The 12689-nt window shown below is 44.7% G+C and overlaps 1 protein-coding gene across 8 annotated transcripts in view; it reads left to right on the plus strand.

Moving 5' to 3' along the window:
- Positions 1 to 12689, plus strand: part of PAK5 (p21 (RAC1) activated kinase 5) — a 155986-nt gene that overhangs the window by 129005 nt on the left and 14292 nt on the right. For all 8 annotated transcript variants that reach the window (XM_079298552.1, XM_079298551.1, XM_079298553.1 and 5 more), the window contains one exon: positions 9336 to 10133. In XM_079298552.1, coding sequence (XP_079154678.1) covers positions 9336 to 10133 — 798 coding nt within the window. The remainder of the gene's footprint in view (positions 1 to 9335; positions 10134 to 12689) is intronic.

A 12689-nucleotide genomic window follows, 5' to 3' on the forward strand; every position in this document is an offset into this window, starting at 1 on the left:
AATGCTGCAATTTACAATGCAGATGAAATTATTTTGTGTTTTTCTTTTGTCAATACAAATTCCTGGATTCCCTGAAAGCAAGGAGTGAGCTTTCAGGAGAGGATCAGGGAGTCCAAAGTAGTCAGAGACATCAGCCAGATTAAAAAGAGCCCCTTGCATGTGTGTGGCCAGGAATGCACAATTTTAGAGTTTTAGGAAGAACCTTGAAACATTCTGACTGTGTGGCTGAGGCATTTTTTGGCACATGGCTGGCTGCAGGATCATTTCTCCTGCTGTACCTTGATAATACCTTCCCTGCCAACATGGGCAGAGCTCTGCTCACATCACCCTGTCCTTCCTCAGGGTGTCAGTCCCAAATTCACAGAGCTGAGATTGCAGGGACTGTCCCAACCCTGAGCAGGGCTGGTGGGCAGTGAGCCCCATCGATCTGCAGTGCTGGGCACTGAGGCACCCAGCACTCACTAACATCTACTCTCTGCCTCTGCCTGATGATTTATGGAGAGGGAGAGTAATTCACAGCCCTCTGCCATGGCTTGCAGAGCACCAGGAGCTCCTCCAGCTGGCCCCACACACTCAGAAACTGAAATGGTGGCTTTGTCTTCAAGCACCTGCTGTATATAAAGCTTCCTTTGCTGTGGCAGATTGCAGCCAAAAGCAATACAGTTCAAATTGTTTCTTCTAAATTAACAGACTGTCAAAATCCTCACTTTAATTAAAAGCAGGAGATGACCCTGACCACAGTGGAGTGACCCAAGCACCTCTGCCTTCCTGAGCAAGTGCCCCACTGTCAGAGCTGTCAGATGAAGGCAATTACTTCCCGAGCGTAAAATTTTATCACACTGGAATTGACTTAAATATTTCAGAAAGCTCAATCAAACTGAAGCCAGAAGAATGTTTCACTGAGAAAAAAAAGGCACTGGGATCATTAATTGGGTTAATGCTCCATCAACCTTGCATTTGTTAATGGGCATGTTTAGGGCACAAGGGGAACCTCATCCAGGGAAATTTCATCTGAGCTACAAAGATGGTTTGTACTGCAGTGAGACTGTGAATTGCAGGCTGTTCCTCTCCTCAGTTTTTTAATCAGGGCTGCTGATCGAGAGCAGACTGCATTCCCTGTGTGCAGTGCCCTGTATGTACCATGGTGGTCATTATGGTAAATGTACAAGTGAGTAGGGCTGGGAGGGTGAGGCACTGGATTTCATCACAACCACCCTACAGCAGGGCTCCTCTCCCCAGGGAAATCCCACCCCAGCCCTTTTGTGGCCCTTACAATGAAATCTGTGGTCCTGGCATGTGGCTTGGTTGTAGAAAGGCTTCTTGTAAGTGCCTTGCAGCCCTGGGAAGAATCACAGTGTTGTGTCCCCCAGTTCCCAGCACCAATCACATGTAGAATAAATACTGACTCTGTGCCCAAAAAACAGTGGCAGTGGGTGTCTCAGTGTCAGCACCGTGTGGGACACCCACAGCTCCTGTGGTGTGTGGCAGTGGGTTTTCAAAGTTGAAGTATTTGAGGAGCTGTTGTTTAATTTGGGAAGTGTTGTTTAATTATTGCAATTTCTCATGCCTTTGTTGAGAAAAGTGAGGATTTGTTTTCCTCATGCTACCCCGCATAAAAACCTAGAGAAATAACAGTCTGGACTGCAGTTATTAGAGGTAAGGGTGATGATGATTGTGATGGGACTGCAGAGAGCTCTGCATTCATTTGGGATAGCCCCAGCCCCTGTGGGCTTGTCTTGCTATCCCACCTCCCTGCAGTTTCCCTGTGGAGTGTTTGCACCAAGTTCCACTGGGCAGCAGTCAGTTCATACCTCGTTTAAGATGCATTTTTGACATGCATTTTCCTGTGAGGCATCAGGATTGCCACCAGCCCTTGCTTCACCTGTCACCTGCATCAGGCTGAGGATGAGGAGCTGTAGTGCAGGAGGCATCATTCCCACATCTCTCCCTAAGTGTATCAGTAGTCCAGGCACAAACCAGCTCCCAAGCACAAATCTCAGAGGTACCAGTGAGACACTGGGGCTTCAGTGCTTTTTGTTAACTGCCCTTAATTTTGTTATTTTTTATTTGAACAAATCTCTGTGTAAGTCACACACAGCCTTGCCTGTGCAAACTTTGGTCCTGGAGCTGTGACATGTCTGCTCCTGTCTTAGTGTTGCAAAACTAAGAGTGGAGTTGTGTTTCTTGGAGGGAGGGGTTTCTGTCATCCTCCCCAATGTCCCCAGCTTTGCTTTGTGTTTTTTAGCTGGCTCCAGAGTCAGCCTTTTTGGAAAGCTCTGGGATGCTGCTTCTGCAGGATTTCTCCCATGACTGCCATGGGATCCTGTGTGATGTGGAAACCACATCAGCAGTTGCTGACCACATCTGTACCTCAGCAAATCTTACTGAATTTGCTTTGCAGCTTCCTTGGAGGAAAGAAACCCAATTCCACTAACACAGAGGCACTGGCAGATGACATGGCTTTGAAGGGGGGAGAACAAGGTACCTGGTCCTGCTGATTCATCAGGTTTCCCAGGTCACTGATCTTTCTCTCTCCCTGCCAGAAAATATTGATTTGGCAAAGCAGGAAAATTTTACATTGATGAACAGATTTTTTCCAGTATTTGGACAAAACATTTCAGTCTTTAGTGTAGTTTGATACAGTTGATACAGTTTTTTAGTTTAGTGGATCCACTCTGTGCACTGTTGTGCTGAAACACAAAATTCCTGTGACTAATGTTTTTGAGGAATTTCATTCTGTGGGACATTTTGCTTTTTCCTTTCCATCTCTGGATAAAAGAAAATTTTGAAGGGTCCTAAATTCTGTGAAATAGAAATTGCTTGGTTTTAGATTTCTCCACTCCTCTCCCTGAAGTGCAATTTAACCCATCAATAATACAGACACTTCCTCTTTCAAATTAAAACTTTAAAGTCACATTTCTCTCATTTTGTTGTGCTGTGTTATGCATCTCTGTATGCATAAAGGTTTGTATGTATATAAAATTGCACAGATCCAATGTGGTTTAAGTAGACTGAGAATAATTATTTTTAACTTTTAATATTCTCTAATAGAATTTCAAGTTACATACAAGATGTATTTTTGTGTATTTAAAAAAAAAAGTGGAAATTACTAGAATGTAGATATTTCAGTGGAATTTTAAAACTTCATGTTATGTTAAAGTTGCTATATTTTAAAATGTCTAAAGAATTACCAGTGAATGTGATTATAATGAAACGTTGCTATTGTTGTTATGGAAACCAACTTTTGAAACTGCAGTTCAGGGTGAGAAATTACACGGTGCCATTTTGGTGAGTCCTTTTTTATCCTTTTCCATTATTTTGCTTTTGAAGAATTTTAAACAGCTGGCACTAGTGTTGTTAAGCATATTAGACTGCTCTCAAGCTGTACCTTTGTTTTGAAGCAGTGATTTGGAGTCATCTCTGGTGATGTGCACATCCCAGACATGGCACATCCTGCAGCACCCTTGGGCTCATGTCTGAGGGCTTCTGTCCTCCCAAAGGCTGATTTGGCTGAGTTTTACTTGGAGGTTTGCATTTCTCTTTAATTTCTCAGGTGCAGGGGAAGGGTCCTGTCTGAGAGCTGTCCCAAATGGGGATTTATGGATCTCCTAGAAAGGGATTAGAGCAATTCATGAGATGGGATCATGCTCACGTGCTTAGACACTTAATGGCAAGGGCAGGTTACTCTGTGGTGTAGTTTGTTCCAGGGGGCAGAGACCCAAGATCCTGGCCCAGCTGAGTCATCCAACACCACTGCAATCTGCAGAATGCCTTCCCCAGGGAGGGAACTGTGGGATACCAAAACTATTACTTTTTTCTAATATTGTTTTTATGGAGAGAGTGAGAATTTATAGCTTTGGGTAGGAATTCATATCAGAAATTATATAAACTCTGAGGCTTCCAGGTGTAAACCAAGCTCTAAATTACAGGCTTCAGGAAGGGATGTTCTGAAATACTTTCCTGTCTGTTGTGTATTCCTTGTGACTAACTCCGAGTAATAGCTGTTTTGTAGACAGGCTGTAGATCAAAACTGGAGCAGCTCCCACAGGACACTACTGGAGGGTGCAGAGTGATCAATTACTTCATATCCCATCCCATCATTTCTCACAATGGATCTGATGGGTTCCTGTCGAAATGGCTTCTCTCCAGGCTAATCTGTGTGCCACAAGTGCCCTAAACTTCTCACTTAGGGGAAAGAGAGGATGAAGATACAGAAATTTTTTTAGTCCTTTCTCATGAAGCTTCCCCATTCAGGGGTAATTAAGGATTCAGTGGAATATAGAAGGATTGGGAGAATAACTCTGACACTGTCATTTGGAAAAGCAGCTCTGAGGTTTGAATTTGTCCTCAAGTGAATATTCCATGGAGAAAAGCCTTAAGTGCCAGTGGAGTCACTTACCTGGAAGCAGCAGTCCCAGCTCCTGGCTGAATCTGAAAATTCAGCCTCACACCCAAGGGAAAGGATTCACCTGGCCCTGGGCTGCTGCAGAAAGCAGGGATTTGCTTCTTGCTTTTGCCTCTTTCCAGGAGTTTTAAGAGACTCCATCGGTGTTGGGGTCACAGAATCACAGAATGGGCCAGTTTGGAAGGGAGCACAGTGGGTCATCTGGTCCCACCTCCCTGCTCCAGCAGGGTTATCCCAGAGCACATGGCACAGGATTTCAAGCAGACACTTCTTGAGTATCTCCAGTGAGGGAGAGCCCACAATCTCTCTGGGCAATGTGTTCCATTGTGTGGTCACCTGCACAGTAAAGTCTTCCTCCTCTAAGTACTTTTCCTTCTGGTAAGAGTAGATCAGGTGCAGATCCTCTGACACATTTGGCCACAGCTCTAAAACTCTGTTACTTGCAGGGAAAGCCAGAGTTTTCCTTCTGAAGTGATGACAAGGATCAGTTTTTCTCTCCAAGCACGTTCGTATTTGTTTACGCTGGGAGTAAAATGTGGTGTCGTGAACAGAGCTTCAAATACTTTGAATGTCTTGCAACACAAGAAAATAAATTACCAACACATCCATCACTTAGAATTAGATTATTCCGACCATCTGTGCTTTATACACCTTTTCTTAAGAAAAAAAATTGATTTTCAGCTGTGCCTTTAGTTCATGTATAATGCAGATGAGGGAAGAAGCTAGCTAGAGGCAAAATCAGAGTTTAGATTAGCTGTTTATAAGGGCGACCTTTCCTTAAAACTCCTTTTTTTTTCTCCCTGCACATCACAAAGATTTAAAATCCCCATTGACTCCTGAAAACACAGCTCTGGGAGGACAAAGGATGATATTCTTAACGAGTGTGTAAAGTATAGTAGTTCTAAAGACAATAAATGCAAGGTCGCATTAGGGCAAACCAGTTAATTACCCACTTCATTATTGTCAAGGTTAATACAGTATTTGAGCTCAGAAGCTGTTTTTCATCTGCTCCTGGACACAAGGCAAGACAGGCTGTGTCCCAGACAGATGCATTCCAGCTTATCAGGGCGGGCCAGGCGCTGCCGAGTCCCGGTGAAGGATGTGTGCTGTCACAGGGAGCGGCGGCAATGCCCGGCAGCTGCAGCTCCGGCCGGATCACGGCACCGCCCCGCTGATCCCGCGGCCCGGGAACGGCAGCGGCAATTCCGCGGGACGATCCATCCCTCCGAAACTGCACCGCGCGCTGGGAACCGGCCTGTCACAGACATGGAGTGAGCCCTGAGCCCGAGGGAGGGAGGCAGGGAGGGCTCAGTCCTGCTTCTCCAGGTGTTGTTCACGTTCCCATTACAAGATCTCAGCAGAACAAAGGCCTCGGGAATCTCAGCCCATCAAGCTTGGCAAAGAATGCTTTGCTTGTGTCTGCTTTGGATGCAGCAGCTCTGAAAATTCCTTACGTTTAAAAGTGCAGAGATCAGCAAGTGGTTAAAAAAAAATCAGGAAACAATCTCTGTCAATATATCTAGAATATAGAGACAGAATCCCCTACTCCTCCTCACATTTTTTTCAGTTTATAAAGCCTTTGAAATTAGAAAAGCTAGTCTAGTTCCTATGACACTAATTACCATTGTATCTCTTTCCATGATGGCCCTTTTCTGTTTCATTTTCTTTCAAGGTTTTTGTTTTGCTTTTTAAGTTAAAGCTCAAATTTTCCATCGTTCGTGATTCCTGCCATTGCATGTATATCCCATCTATATCCAAACTCTGCTCACTGATACAGAGTCCACAATCCCAAAACAAGAGCCCACCCCATCAGTCCAGCTTTTCCACTGAAGTCATTCCTTGGAACCTGGATGCTTCTTTTGGACCTGGCACTAACATTAGGCTTTCAGGTTTGGGAATTTGGGCCATGGTTATGGCAGCTTCCTATCTCAGGCATCTTTCTGCAAATCCTGTGCTTCCCAGAAAAGCTGGGAACACCCCAGCACACACTTTCTCTCTAGTAAATCACTTCAGGACAAGTTCACATGGTACAATATATGTTTTATTCTTTATGACATCTGACTTGATTTAATTTTTTAATTTTGATGCTCTGCTCATTCTTACAGAGTAATTTATTTTATTACTCCTGTACACCAATACCTTCTTTGGGATATTAATTTGTTTTTTCAGCCTAGTCAATGGTTCTGCCCACCAGGGAGTTGCAAAGTGTACTTTAGAATTGTGTCTGATCATCTTAAATTCTATTCAGAAAGCAAAACACTTGACAATATCTAATATTTCACAGGGTCTTGCTGAAACACTTCCTAAATTTTCTTCTCAATGGATGCTACAGTTTGGGTTTTTTTTAATAAGAATGGTGTTAGATATTTCCTTGGAAAAGATCAAGCTAGTATAGACTGTCTGACTTAGTCTGGGGGCACCTCACCGAATCTTTCCTTCCATATAAAGGAAAGACAACATTTAAAAACAATCCAAAGGAAATAGGAATGCTGTTGTTGTTGTTGTTGTTGTTAGCAATAAATAAGTATCATAATTTATAACAGCCGTTATTCATGGAAACAGAGCACTGACCATTCAGTGGAAAGTATGCCTCCGGAACAGGTAAGTTTTATCCTCCCTTTGTGCCAGCCATTTTCATTTTCTCATGGAAAGTAATGTGAAGCCAATAGGAATTGCAGCCATCACACTTGCAAGTCACTGCTTGCCAGTGATCATTCTCAAAATGCTGGGATAAAAGAAAAGGGGCTTAGTTCTTAATCCCCTTAACTTCATCAGTCAGGATGAGACAGCACTGAGGTCCCAGAGCTATCCAAGACAGCTTCATCAGGCTGGGGCTTTGGTGGCAAATGCTTTTTTTTAAAAAAAACCCAGAATTTCCTATAAGATCATTTTACTATTGGTACTATTTTTAAATCCTCATAATCGAAAAGGTTACTCCCACACATGCACCTGTCTGCAGAAAATCCCCACACTGCAGGGATTTGTCACCAGTGAATTCCCTAACAGATAAACACTCAGCTGCATTCTTCTAAATCTTCCTTCTGAAGGTGTCTGAAAATCGTGCTTGTAGACAGCATGTGCCTGGAGGGGACAACTCCTCTTCCCTGTGATGGAAGAGCCACTCTGCTCCAGGGCTTGCTGTGGCTCTGAGGCTCTTCTGTGCAGACCCATCACAGCTGCTCCAGGAAGCCTCTCCTTTGTGAAGGCCAGTCCCATGGAGAGTGTTAAATTGGCATTTTCCTCCTCTGCAGGCGTTTGCCCAGGGGAGCAGGGTGGCAGTTGGGTATTTCAATCTTGTTTTCAATTATGAGCATTTCATTGTCCAGTGTTGCTGGTTTATTATGTGTAATTAAATATGAATGATCGTGCAGTCATCCTGCCAAAGAGCTGGAGCAGAAAGAAACCAATTCCACTCATCCTGCTGAATGGCTTTGGAGGTGAAAGGAGTGATCTATTTGCTGTCCCTTATTTTTGCTGTCCTATTGTTTCAGTACCACTGGCTTCAAAATAGCAAACTAGGCAAGTAATTACAGACATAAATCAGAGCAGAGAGCAGCGTGAGGTCAGGACTGCTTTCCTTTTCACCTGCCTTTGCTCAGCTGCCTTTTGCTGGGAGACAGAGAAGTGCATTCCTTTTAATTTTGTGATCTTACTAGTGATCAAATACTTTTTTTGACAAAGTTTGAACCCCTGCATGCTTTCAAGCAGGGGTTGAGCAGGAATGAGTGCAGAGCAAGTAACCAGGCTGGATTTGATATGCCATGGTTGGTGTCCAGTATTCCACATTCAGCACCTGACTTGCCTGCCTGGTTCCTGATACACCTGTGTGCAGCACAGGCTGCAGCCCAGAGAGGGAAATCTCCTTGGGGTGACCACAGTAACTCTGTTGAAAAGCTCAGTGAGTTGAGTAAGATGCAGCCAGAGATATTTAGCCAAAGTAAATCAGCAAAGCAAATGTGTTTTCAGTAGAGCCTGGCTGATTTATGGCTCTGGCCACCAATCTGTACATCTTATTCTTGTCAGGTATTTGTAAACGTGAAGTGCTGCTCAATGGCAGTCCCCAGGTGAAAAATGGATGCAGCCACATGTTAAAGCCTTCAGGTGGCTAAAAAAATAAAATCTTGCTTGAAGGAGAACTGTAACCAAGCACTGCTTGCCTCCCATCCCACCAGGAGCACCAGTATTTTGGACATAAAGGAGTGGGGATGGGTAGGGGGATCTCTGGAAGGCTTTGCAATAGTGGGACACAAACGAGGCCAGCACTTGGCATCCCTGATGAGTGTGCCAGAGCCATGGTTGTGCACCATGGTCTGCTGGATGCTTGTGTTACAAGGAGCTGGAGTTAAGTATTTTTCCCTCTTTCCCAAGTGTCTTTTATGCTAAGTTAACGAAGAAGTAATCCTCAGTGGGATTCTGCTACTCAGGAGCATACTGTTTTCAAGAAAATTCAGTGCCTGCTTAACTATATGCTACTTTTCATTCTAGTAGTTTGTTAAAATAACACATAGAAGTGACCGCTGAATGATTTTCATTTAGCTGATCCAAGCCCTGTAAATCAGGTTCAGCTCAGCAGTGTGGCTTGATGTAGACAACTGCATAATAACAAATGAAAAATAAGTAGTGGGTTTAAATGTGTCTGTTGTCAGCTGCTGAACACCCACCTCTGAAACTGGGCTTTTTGAGAGTGTCTTGGGGTTGCATGCCAAATCCCAGTTTGTGATCTACGCTGAATTTAAACATTTCTTCATGTCCTAATTTAATTATTTATTGAGGTGGTTTTTTTAGGCATGCAATGGGTGACTGAAGAACATAAGACATTGCTAGAAGTATTCTTGGGTGAATCACAGACTTTTTTCCTTTTTGGTGTGTTTTTTTTTGGTGAAATGCTAAGCAAAAATCAGTATTTAATGAAGGTTTTTTTAATTCCCAGACTATTGTTCGAGGAAACAAGCCTCGAAAGGATACTTCAATCAATGGCCTGCTGGAGGAGTTTGACAATATCTCAGTGACACGATCCAATTCCCTGCGCAAGGAAAGTCCTCCCACCCACCACCCAGGGAACGCCAACCACGTGCCAAGGCACCAGGAAGAAAATGGCTACATCACGTATTCCCAGTACTCCAGTGAGTCAGACACTGCCACAGACTATGTCGTGGAGAAGTACCGAGACAAGGCTCTGTACGGGGAGGAGCTGGACAGGTACTACAAGGGCAGCTACGCCGCCAAGCAGAACGGGCACATGATGAAGGTGACGTCCCGGGACATCTATTACTCAGAAGTGTCACCCCTGCAGCCAGACCTCTCCAGGTTCCTCCCAGATTACCATGCACACCTGGAGAGCAAGCCCAAAGCGCTGGAATACGGCGGCCTAAAGCTGGAGTACCAGCGGATCCCCAGCGGATCCTCCCTGGACTACAGAGATTCCTTTCCCTACGCCCCGTCCCGAGTGTCGCTGCAGAGCGAGTGCCCCAAGGAGAGGCTGGAGTACGGTGACGGCGACTGGGGACACGGCCTGAGCAAGGATGACTATGACAAGAGGCCAAAGTCCTCCTACGTGGACCCTGCGAGCCCCCAGCCAGCCATGAGGCAGAGATCCAGGTCAGGCTCGGGCCTGCAGGAGCCGGCCATGCCCTACGGAGCAAGCGCCTTCAAAGCCCACCAGCAAGGACATTCCTACAGCTCCTACACCTACCCCCGCCTGTCTGAAACAGCAGCTGGCATTCCCAAGGTAACCTGACCTGCCTGGCACCAGCCTCTCCACAAGGGGACTGCAGAAAGGGAAAGTTAAGGGCAAGGAGCTGTGCTTGGGCACACCGTGCTAAACGTGGCTGGTGGCTTCCCGAGAGTTGTGTGGCTGCTCCTTGGCAGGTGTGGAAACATGCCCACTTCAGTTGGGTGTTTGAAAATGGATGTCAGGGACCAGTGGGTTTAAGATACTTATTGAAAGGCAGGTTTGGAGATGCCCATTTTCTGGGGATTTTATATGAAATTTTCAAGAAACACAAGGTCTTTGGCTTGGGCAGCTTTTGTAGCTTTGGGAGTTTGCACACCTGAGCAGATCTCAGCAGGAGGTGAGAATCTGTTCTGGTTTGTGTATCAGATACTTCTGAGTTTGAATTGTTGCTGTGCAAGACTGAAACCTCTGTGCCTCAGTATTTATATTGTATTTATATTATAAAGTTTATTAGCCCTTCACTGCTCATTGTAGGGGCTTACTCTTTTCTGCTTTGTTTTTAAGCATTAAAATGAAATCAGAGCAGCTGATCTCACCCAAGGCATTTTAGATGTAGTTAAAAAAAAGGGTTGATGTGCAAGAAAGCATTTCAGCCTTGTTATCTAAAGGCAGCTCCTCTGCTCAAATCTGTCCCTGCTCTGCCATATGAGGTGTGTTACACAAGCTTTCCAACCCTGCTTGCAACAGTTTGCTGTGACCACTTGGTCAGTTCAAAGAAGAGTGTTTTTCTCACATCTCTAGTCACACAGCCATGATAATCTTCTTTAACATCTAATATTCTGCAAGAGATGCCTTTTCAAAGTAGTTTACACTGAACATCTCTGAGTTCCCCTAGCAACAGGCACTAAGCATTTTTCCAAGCCTGAGGTTGCTGTGACTTTCCACAAGATGAGGTAGGTGACTGCCAGTGCTGAGATGCTCTCTAATGATACCTGAACAGTGCATTTGGTTGTGTGCTCTGAGAATATGGCTGTGTCCTGTTGCAGGGCCAGGTCTTCAGATCCATGCTGTCCCTGTTGGAGGTGTGCCTGTGTCAATGCTTCCTTAGGTTTTGGCTGCTTTGCCTTTACCATGGTGCAGTGCCCAGTGGTAAAGGGAGAGAGATGCATTTTTCCTCCATTTTTGCATTAAAGCACAGAGCTGGGCTTTGGAGATTGAGCATAGATCATGGGTGGAGTAGAAAAGTTACCAGGTCTCTTTAGGCACCTTTCCAAAGCTCAGGGTGTGGTGGGAGGAGCATGTGTGGTAGTTAACTTAGCACCAGTGTGTCATTCAGTGTGCATTCTGGAAGCTGGGAGGAAAATCTGGGATGGGTTAGCTGCCATTTCCTTGACTGTCAGAGTTTAGAAAGGAGAAGGACAAATCCAGTAATTCAGAGACCCTGTAGCAGCTGCTTCTGCCAGTTTTACACCAATCAATAGGGCAGAAGACTGGTGTTTATTATAGGATTCCAGCACTTTGAAAAATATCCTATTAAAATGCAGTAACAACTTTCATTTTTTAAAAAAATATGCCTCTATGCAAGATCCATTGTGAGCTGTCCCTCTCCTCAGAGCAAAACACTCCTACAACCATGGAGTATTGAAACTTGATGATTCACTGTTAAATGCAGCAGTTCAACTCCCAAACCTGTCCACAGCTCCTGGAAGTGAATAGGAGCTTCTTATCTTGGATGATTGCTGAAGAATCCTCTTTTCAAGGAGGCATGAGTAAAATAATGGTTCATCAAATGGGCTTGCTAAATAAGAGTCAGATCTCAAATCAGATATTTTACAAATGAGATTTAGTTTAAAGTATAATTAAAAGGGGTGAAAAAGTCTGCAGGCACAAATGTGTGATATCAAAGTGCACTTAACAAGGATGTTCATTTTGGCCTGTAAATGTGGGGAGCAGATTTACTTCAGTACTATTTGCAGGTATGAAATGTCAGATAAATCACATGTCTGCCCTGTTTCATCATCAGGGATTTCAGCGTTGTTACATCAGAAGACTTGCTCTGCCCTGGGCTTGGCCACTGCTGTGCAGTGGAGCCATGGAGGTGTAGGAAGCCAGAGGCTCAGATCTGGCTCCCACCTGCTCTTCTGTCCTGCAGACTAACTCTAGGACACCTGCATGGAGTTGCAGAATCTGCTGTGTTACTCTCACCACACACAGGGTATTGTCATAATATTGTCTCATAATATTGAATTCATCATGCCAGCTTGGTTTATTTTTGGCCACTCTATATTACATGAGTTTTTTTCACCCTCCTCTTCGTCACAGGCAGCCCTATGAACTTCTGGCACCAAGCCCCATTATTTCAAAGCTCCTTTCCCTGTCATTTTCCAGAAGGAGCTCTCTGTGATCCTTTCCTGTCCCTCTTTCAAGGGCCTGTGATGTCTGCTCCCCCTTCGTTACCTTGTACTGCTGTAATGTAGCAGAGGTGTTGCTCACCATTATCCTCTGTGTCCCTCTGTACCACAGGGACATTTCCAGCCTGGCAAAGGCAGGCCAAGCCTTTACTGTCAGAAACTCCCTCCTTTTTTCCCCTGTCTCCCCATTCACGTGCCA

This window comes from Erithacus rubecula, assembly GCF_903797595.1.
Source record: "Erithacus rubecula genome assembly, chromosome: 2".
Taxonomy (NCBI): Eukaryota; Metazoa; Chordata; class Aves; order Passeriformes; family Muscicapidae; genus Erithacus; species Erithacus rubecula.